The sequence below is a fragment of the Suncus etruscus genome, chromosome 6 (genome assembly GCF_024139225.1).
Source record: "Suncus etruscus isolate mSunEtr1 chromosome 6, mSunEtr1.pri.cur, whole genome shotgun sequence".
In the NCBI taxonomy this organism is placed as follows: Eukaryota; Metazoa; Chordata; class Mammalia; order Eulipotyphla; family Soricidae; genus Suncus; species Suncus etruscus.
Window position 1 is genome coordinate 113744118 of NC_064853.1, and position 9089 is coordinate 113753206.

Consider the following 9089-nt stretch of genomic DNA (forward strand, 5'->3'; position numbering starts at 1 on the left):
TGGAATCAGGAGTAAGCCTGGTACAGCCAGGTGTTCCCCCACAAAAAATAAAATAAAATAAACAGGTGTTTCTAGTGAAGACAGAAACTGATTCAATAGAGCTGAGATGGGACCTGAGAATCTGAATATCTAAGATGAGGCTAAAAACACATGGATTTTAGTACATCCACTTTGAATTCTCTGGAACTCACCAGACCATGGATTTCAAATAAAACCCTCTTTTAAGATACTAGCCTGGCGCTCTCATTTACTGCTTGTGGGAATGTTTCCTGGTTCAGCTTCTATGAAAAACATTATAAAGATTTCTTAAAAACTAAATAGTAAAGAGATACCATGTGATCCCAGAATTCAATTTCTTGTTATCTACTCTCCAAATGCAAAGGCACTTGTCAGAAAGGATATAGGAAACAATCCAAATGTCTGACTACTCATGAACAGATACAGAAATTATGATATATATAATGAACTAATATGCAGCCAAAAAAATAAAATTATGTGACTTTTTTAAACTTGGGTGGAGCTAGAAGGCATTGTGCTAAATGCAATAAGCAAAAAAGAGAAGGACAAACAAAACAAATCTCACTCATCAGTGGTATTTAGATATACAAAACAAGGGCAGACAAAGTATCTTGATAACAAACTTTGGATGCTAGAGTACTAACTGTGAGCATCAGATTTGAAGGAGTAGCTGAATATCTTATGAGTATCTGACTTGGAGCAGTGACATGCAATAGAGATGAATTCCCTGGAGTAGAGTGAAGTCTCTGAGAAGACAGTAGGAGGCAGGAAAGATCGATGCAAACAAGTGTGTGTGTAATTCCATTTGCAGGTTCTAACTGGATTGTGACCGCTGCACATTGCCTGCATCAGCCCCTGGATCCAGAAGAAGTAATTCTGCATGATTCCGATCTGTTAGAACCTTCTGACTTCAAAGTCATCCTGGGTGAGTGAGGGGGAAAGCTGATTCCTGAAGCCAGTTGTGGTTCTGGGTTGGTGTATGTTCACACACTCACTTAACGGGACATGGCACTTAGGATATGAACAAACAAATAAAACAAGCCAGGACTAAAGTCCAGGGTCCAGTCCAATAAACTCGAATCATAAAACACTAGGCTATAATTCACAGGTAATGGTATCAAGATGAAGCCAGTAGCGAATGGGCATGTTTTACTTACTTACTTACTTACTTACTTACTTACTTTCTTACTTACTTACTTACTTATTTTGGTTTTGGTTTTTGGGGCCTCACCCTGTGACGCTCAGGGGTTACCCCTTTCTCTGCTCTCAGAAATTGCTCTTGGCTTGGGGGACCATATGTGATGCCAGGGATTGAACCAGTTCTGTCCTGGGTCAGCTGTGTACAAGACAAATGCCTTACTGCTGCGCAATTGCTCTGGCCCAACATATTTTATTTATAATGATAAAGACAAAGAGTCAGTAGAAGTAATTTCCAAATAAGCCTCTGGATTTATGAATCTGTGGTTTCAAGAGCATTATATACAAATAATCCAGGTTTGCACTCTTTTTTATGAAGTTAACTCAACAGGTAGCTAAAAATTGGCAGCAAGCCAAGACCTCATAACACAGTGTAATTAAGATGCAAAAAATAGAAATGTGTGATCTAAGAAAGGAATAAATAAGTTACACAGTCTAGAGTTGCTAGCATACAGCTTGGGGTGCATAATTTCCCTAGCTTGTTTTGTTTGGGGGCCACACCCAGCAATGCTCACTGGTTAATCCTTGCTCAGTGCTCAGGAATTATTCCTGGTGGGCGCAGGGAACCATATGGGATGGAAATCAAACCCAGGTTGGCCATACATAAGACAAGTTCTATATCCTACCTACTATACCACCATTCTGGTCCCTACTTTATAAATATCTATCTCTGTCTCTCTCTCCTTCTCTCTATCCCCTTCTCCTCTCCTCTTTTCTCCTTTTCATCTTTCCTCTATATTTCATATTTGCTAAATTAAACTATTTGCTTCACTAAATGAAAACCAAAAAAAGCAAGCACAGAGCTCACTGAAAGAGGGTAGAAAGTATAAACTCTTAAAAAAAAAAAAAGAACAGATAAAGTGTCACATAAACTCAAAGGGAATCTAAATCGAGCTGCAGAATCAAATAAAATGGCTTTCACAGAAGACCCAAATATTACATATAAGAGTGATTAGATAGTCAATTTATATAAGTTTGAATATGTGATGGGCACCAGAATGAGAATTACAAATAATGGAATTTCCATGGAGGTGGGATAAGGTGGAACGACTGGGCAAAAGTTGGTAAGTGGCAGTGAAATGTGCAAGTTAGAAAACAAGGAATGACTTTATCCTGCACATCTCGATTGTCCCGATCTGTCTCATGCCTTCTTCTTGTCCAGGAAAGCACTGGAGGCTCCGGTCAGATGAAAATGAACAACACTTCAGGGTCAAACATGTCTTCCTCCATCCCCTTTATGTGCCTAGCACATTTGAAAATGATGTGGCTTTGGTGGAACTGTTGGAGAGTCCGAAGCTGAACAACTTTGTGATGCCCATCTGTCTGCCTGAGGGGCCTACAGAGGAAGGTACCCTTCCCCACCATGTTTTCAACTTTCAGAACAGCCCAGACTCCGACAGAAGCTTTCTAGAATTACAGAGATACTGGTGCCAGCTGATGGGATCTGTGTAACTCCTCAGCTGGCACTTCCTTGCAATCCTTGACAGACAGCTCAGAAGTCATTCTAAGGCATTATAATGGCACCACCCACCATAGGCTTGATCACTGCCAGTAGTAATCGGCCAATACCAAAATGAAAATCGTCTCAGGTATTTTAACAACTAGAATTTAATATAAGGTATTGGAGGGCTAGAGAAAGAGAAGGGAAAGTCAGAGACTATAGAGAGAATACTTACAAGATGAAACAGCCACCTAGGAGGAAAAAGAGAAGATTAAATTTAAGAAGGAAAAGGGTAGAGGAGGAACTTAAAGTTCTGTGTAAGTGGCATCATGTTGACAATGCCAGAAAAAGCAGTTGGAACCAATCACCACTGCCAGGTGAGGAACCAGGGTTCAGTGCTGTCAACAGTAATAAAGTTAAAAATGCTCCCTACTTTGAGGAGGCTCTTGACAAAGCAAAACTCCATTTCAGCTTCTCATTACTAAGCAGAACACAGAATTTTAAGTTTTTAGATTACAGGCAATAGGTTAATAACCAGCACAGGTTTCCATCTTCCTCTCTATTTCCTTGTTGGGTGACATTGATGAAGCTGCTGAACCTCAACCTCCTTTACTCAACACAGGGATTAATAACCCTATGGAGGGGCCGAGTGATAGCACAGCAGTAGGGCATTTGCCTTGCATGCTGCTGACCCAGGATGGTCCTGGGTTTGGTCCCCAGCATTCTATATAGTCCTCTGAGCCAGGAGCAATTTCTGAATGCTTAGCCAGGAGTAACCCTTGAGTGTCACCGGGTGTGGCCCAAAAACCAAAAAATAATAATAATAACTTTATGGATAGTTGTGATATTTAAATAAAATAATAATAAAGAAATATATCTGCCATAGAGTAAGTGTCCCTCCAGAGCTTTGGCCTTCATTTTTATCCTTGTTGAACACTACAAAGATGGCAGAGGGAAGTGGACAACTGGAAGAAAGCGGGGTTGCCTAAGGCAGGGAAAGTCTTACACATAAAACTGTAATAAATCAGTAATAGTACTGAAAACTGCAGTGTCAAAAGTTTAGAGACAGGCTGGTGAATGAGAGGGAAACAAGGAATATTGATGGATGAAAGTGATCACTGGTAAAGGGACTGGTATTGGAACATAGAGTGCCTGTAACCCAATCATGAATAATTCTGTAATCCAGAGTGACTTAGTTAAAAACAATTGGGGGCCGAGAGTTGGGCCACACCTGGCTGTGTTCCTGGCTCTGCACTCAGAAATTTTTCCTGGCAGGCTCAGGGGACCATATGAGATGCCAGGGATCAAACCCAAGTTAATCAGCCTCATGCAAGGCAAACTCTCTACCCACTGTACATCACTCTGGCCTCTAAAAATATTTTTTAAGGTGTAGGTTGTGAAACGTTTTTATTCTCTTCTAAATTCAGCAGTACCATGCCACAGTTAATCTTCTTTGGTTCATAAGAACTATTTTTAATAGCTAAATGTCCCACATATGGAATCCTAAGTGTCCATCTATATATGAAATATGAAATATATAAATAAAGTGTGGTATGTACATACAGTGAAAAACTATTGGGGGGGGTTGGCCCACACCCAACTGTGCTCAGGTCTTACTCCTGGACTGGTACTTGGAAACCTTTTCTGATGGTGCTCAAGGGAGCATATGTGGTTCTAGAGCTCAACCCAGGTCAACAACATGCAAGGAAAGCTCCTTAACTCCTACAATTATTGGAGGCTCAGAAGAAGAAAAGTGAAGGATTGTTTTGGGGGTTTGGGGGAGGGGGTTTGGATTATACTCAGTGGCTCTCAGGGGTTACTCCTGGCTCTGCATTTGAGGGAACATATGGGGTGCCAGAGATTGAACCTGGGTCCTTCCCGGGTTGGACACATGCAAAGCAAATGCTCTACCACTGTGCTATCGCTCTGGCCCAAAGTGAAGGATTGTTAAGGGTAAATAGTATAATGTGGTCAAGACTGGACATTTTGTTTATTTACAATTATTGACTGAGCCCCAAGAGTGTGGCAGCACTCTTGTAAGCACAGGGATTTCTCAATGAGGAAGATGGATGAGGCCACAGTCCTCACGGCAACATGGTTCCATGCTAGTGGTGATTGTAATAGAAGAGACAATGGAACAAATAAACTAGTCGATATTTCATAGATACAAAATGCTTCTGTAGATAATCTCCACCCACCGTTTTTCTCCATATCATATAGCCTTTCCATACCAGAGCAAATTTAGTACTTTCTCCATAGTTGATAACTAATGGGGCTGCAGGATATAATCCTTTAAACCCTCAATCCCCAAACAGCTTTTCTAGTCTCAGTATCTTCTCTCTTCCAGGCACCATGGTTATTGTCAGTGGCTGGGGGAAGCAGTTTTTGCAAAGACTCCCAGAGACTCTGATGGAGGTGAGTTCAAGGTATAATGTCTTTTATTGGACAATTCTGCTTCATGCCAGGAACAGACACACCTCCAGAGGACTTTAAATCCCCAAGAGCTGTATTTATTTGTTGTCTATGTTGTCTATGTTATAAGACTCTTGTCTCTAAATGATGATCAATTTGTGGTTTATTATAAGTCATACCTGTAAAATTTTTTAGAAAATACAAAGTTTGAGCACAAAAATTGATTTATCTATATCCCATAAAATGCTACGTACCATGGGGCTCAAGTTAGTGCGGTGGATAGGGCACTTGCATTGCACACAGACAGCCCAGGTTCAAATTCTGGCACCCCATATCATCCCCCAAGTCCTTCAGGAGTGATTCCCTAAGTACAAAACCAGAAGTAAGCTCTGAGCACAGCCAGGTGTACCCCATTCCCCAACTCCCCTAAAAATTAGATTAAAAAAATATATACTATGGACCAAAGAATGGCTTTAAATGGCCATGGTCTTTGAAGAAGTGAACCTGAATGTGAGATTTGAAAGTTCACATTTCTATTATTACAACAAAGAATATTAACTCATGTCTCAAGTTCTAAATTTTGCCAAGGGGCTTGGTGTTTTTGAATAAGTTATTTTGCTTCTCAAGACTTTATTATAGTAGATCAAGCTACAAAGTTAGGGCAGCACTAGAGGGACTCCAAGAGTTGTCTGGTTTTGGCATTATCATGATATATGATGGTCATCACTAACTGCTCAGTCTTTCAAACCTGTTATTTTAATGTGCTTTAACTTTGAAGTTTAATGACCATTTATCCTCATTCATTATCCTCTTGATTCTTACTTGTGGTTCATTCAGTTAGTTTCATGCTGTCCTTGAATTCTATGAGGACCCTCCATATTGTTTCTCTAAACTTCTTCTCTGAAAAGCTAAATAGGTGGTTGGTTCTTTTCAGATCATTAGAGCTGCCACCTTCATTCTCTATGCATGGTGGAGGCCTGCGTTGTTTCTCCATTGTCAAGCTTGTCTTGTAGTGTTTTCTACATGTTTTACTGGGGTTCATTGACCAGTAAATGTGTGCAGCTGCAAAGGAGAGCAGAATGGCCAGGCTCCTCTGACTTCGTCCTTTGTGGGTAGGACCAGCTTACCCGCTCTTCTGGCAGGGTGGTTGCCAGCAGCAGCAGCAGCAGCAGTGGCTGGTCAAGATGGCGCCTGCATCAAAAATCTATCCTCATTCATTAACTCCTAGTTTTCATTTGGTGCTTTTGGTGTGCCAAATATTGTATTAGCTAAGTATGCTAAGGAATCATAGACTTGTGGTCAAATGGGAGAGAGAAATTAGCTATCAGTGTGATAAACATTTTGAAGAAGTGCAGATGCTTATGGTCCAACTTTATCTGAAGGAATTCAAGAGCTTCCTAGAGGAAGAAAGATTTCAACAATAACTAAATAACAGAGATAAGTCAGTCATTTGAGGGTTGTGCTGACCTTACTTCCTCATCCCACTAATCTGGAAAGATGCCAGAGATGCAGGTACAGCCTCAGATCCTCTTTCAATATGTGTTGTACTTTGGGGGCATATGCCCTGAGTTTGGGTGAAAGAAACTCAGATTTCCTTGCTGTATTCCAGAAATTTACTCCAACATTTACTACAAAGCTGATTTAATCATCAGAATTCTTTACTTTTGTCTTAATTTAGCATCTCAATTATATAAAATAGAAATGGACAAAATACAGACTCACTATCTAGAAGTTCAGAATGTGGTAAGAAAAAAGAGCAAATGCTCACGACAATATAAATAGTAATAACAGCAGTAAGTGACCCTCATAGAACATAGTATTTATACAATGTAACTTATAAAATAGCTGCTCATTCTCTTCCTCACAAATTCCATGGAATCATTGGGTTAACTATGATTTGGCACAGCATCTCAGACACTGTACAAGCATAGACATGGAGGGATGGTTTCCTCCATTTTATAGAGAGAACTGAAGTCCAGAAACAGCAAGATCGCAAAGCAAAGCCATGACTCAGGTTTTACAGGAAGATGGGTAGATGGGTCCCTGTAGTCTCTCCACTTAGTGTTTTTGTTGTGGTAGTGATGGTTTATTTCCTTTTGTTTTCATTTGGGGATTTTGTCTTTGCGTTTGTTTGTTTGTTTGTTTGGAGGCTACACCCTTCAGTATTCAGAGTTTACTCTTGGCCATGCACTCAGGAATAACTGCTGGCAGACTTGGGAAACATATGGGACACCAGCAATCAAACCTGGTTTAGCCATTTCCAAGGTAAACACCCTACATACTGAACATGCTACATGCTCAGGCTCCTCAGTGTGGTTTTTTGCTTTAAAACATTATGTTTATTTGTTTGAGGTGCTCAGGGGCTGTTCTTAGCTGTGTTTGGGAGTGACCCTTGATGGTGCTCAGGGGATCCAAGATGGCCTCAACAGACATGACTGCATGCGAAGCAAGTTCCTTACCTCTTGTACTATTTCTCAGATCCCTGTGTTACTTTTCCCCAGGGTTCTTTTTTTCTTTTTAATCTATACCAGAAGGCAGTTTCCCAGGCTGGTAAGAACAGGCTAATGCAGCAAGGACATAGGGCAGAACCAACTCTGAATAGCAGGGACACCTCAGCTAGGTTGGAGAATCAATAATAGCCTTGTGTTCCAGATTGAACTCCCAATCATTGGCCATCACACCTGCCAGGAGTCCTATGTTCCACTGAAGAAGAAAGTGACCAGTGATATGATCTGTGCTGGGGAGAAGGAAGGTAAGTCAAGAGATTGGCATGAGAGATCTAGAAAGATAGAACAACGAGTAGGTCGTTTGCCTTGCACGAGGTGGACCCAAGTTTGATCCACTACACCCAGATGGTTTCCTGAGCTGTGCCAGAAGTGATCCCTGAGTGTTGAGCAGGAGTAAGCCCGAATACTACCAGGGGAGGCCCCCAAACAAACCAAAAATGGTTTGGCATATCAGAGAGGTGACGAGATAGAAAAGGGGAGATCGGTCATGGAAGAAAGATACCATTGGAGAAATCTGGCCTATGAAAAGTTCTAAAGAAACATGCTCATTCCATTCTCTTGGCCTCTGTGAATTCTTTGAAATGAGAGGCTCCATTGTATTCTGAAGTTACTGGGAAAATTTGGAGGTAACCAACCTAGAACCGTTCTTTTCGAAAGGTCTGCTGTGCCCTCTAGTGCCCAACTGTAAAACTACAAATCAGATAGGGGAGAAGAAAAGACTGTTGGATTTGGGACTGGAGAAAGGGCTCATTCAACTCTTTTGTTTGTCTTCTAGGGGGGAAAGACGCGTGTGCAGGTGACTCTGGAGGCCCCATGGTAACTATGGATAAAGAAAGTGGTCAGTGGTATTTAGTGGGCACTGTATCCTGGGGCGATAACTGTGGAAAGAAGGACCGCTATGGAGTGTATTCCAACATCTATCACAACAAGGACTGGATCCAGACAGTGACCAAGATCAGCAACTGAACTGCTTGTCATTCCCTATGCTGATAATCCACGGGCAGTCAGTAGCAGAGCATGATTATCTGATGCAAGATGCCCTTCAACCACCTCATCCATCCCTTTCTTCTCTAAACAATAAGGGTAAGAGGTTTTAGACTCCCTTTTTCAGTCTATTCAAGAAGCAGAGCACCACAGTGATGAGTGTACAGGGCAGAATTCAGGCTCTGTTACCAATTAACTTTGCAATGCTGGCAGAAAATGAACCACTTTGAACTTCAAATTCTTCATCTGTGTGTGTGGAAGCAGCTACCTAACCTACCTAACAGAAGTCTGATAAGGATCAAATTAATAAATATATAGTTAGCATCTAGCACCATACAGACATAAACTAAGTGCTCAAACAAAATACGGTTGAGCATAAGGTCATGTATCTAGTGGGCAGGTGAAATTCTCTTACAAACCCGGGCTGGGTCTAAGAGCTCAGGGATGAACCTTTTCTTTCAACCTTGAACATTTCTTTCAGTTATCCTCAAGAACTCTATGTATTATTATTCTATGCACCTTTCCAATCT

General features: G+C 41.1%; 1 protein-coding gene across 1 annotated transcript in view; it reads left to right on the forward strand.

The window, feature by feature from the left end:
• MASP1 (MBL associated serine protease 1) overlaps positions 1-8805 on the forward strand; it is an 85428-nt gene extending 76623 nt beyond the window's left edge. The window contains exons 12-16 of the mRNA XM_049775699.1: positions 830-943; positions 2378-2563; positions 5004-5071; positions 7721-7820; positions 8351-8805. Coding sequence (XP_049631656.1) covers positions 830-943; positions 2378-2563; positions 5004-5071; positions 7721-7820; positions 8351-8541 — 659 coding nt within the window. The 3' untranslated portion in view covers positions 8542-8805. The remainder of the gene's footprint in view (positions 1-829; positions 944-2377; positions 2564-5003; positions 5072-7720; positions 7821-8350) is intronic.
• The last annotated feature ends 284 nt before the right edge of the window (positions 8806-9089 follow it).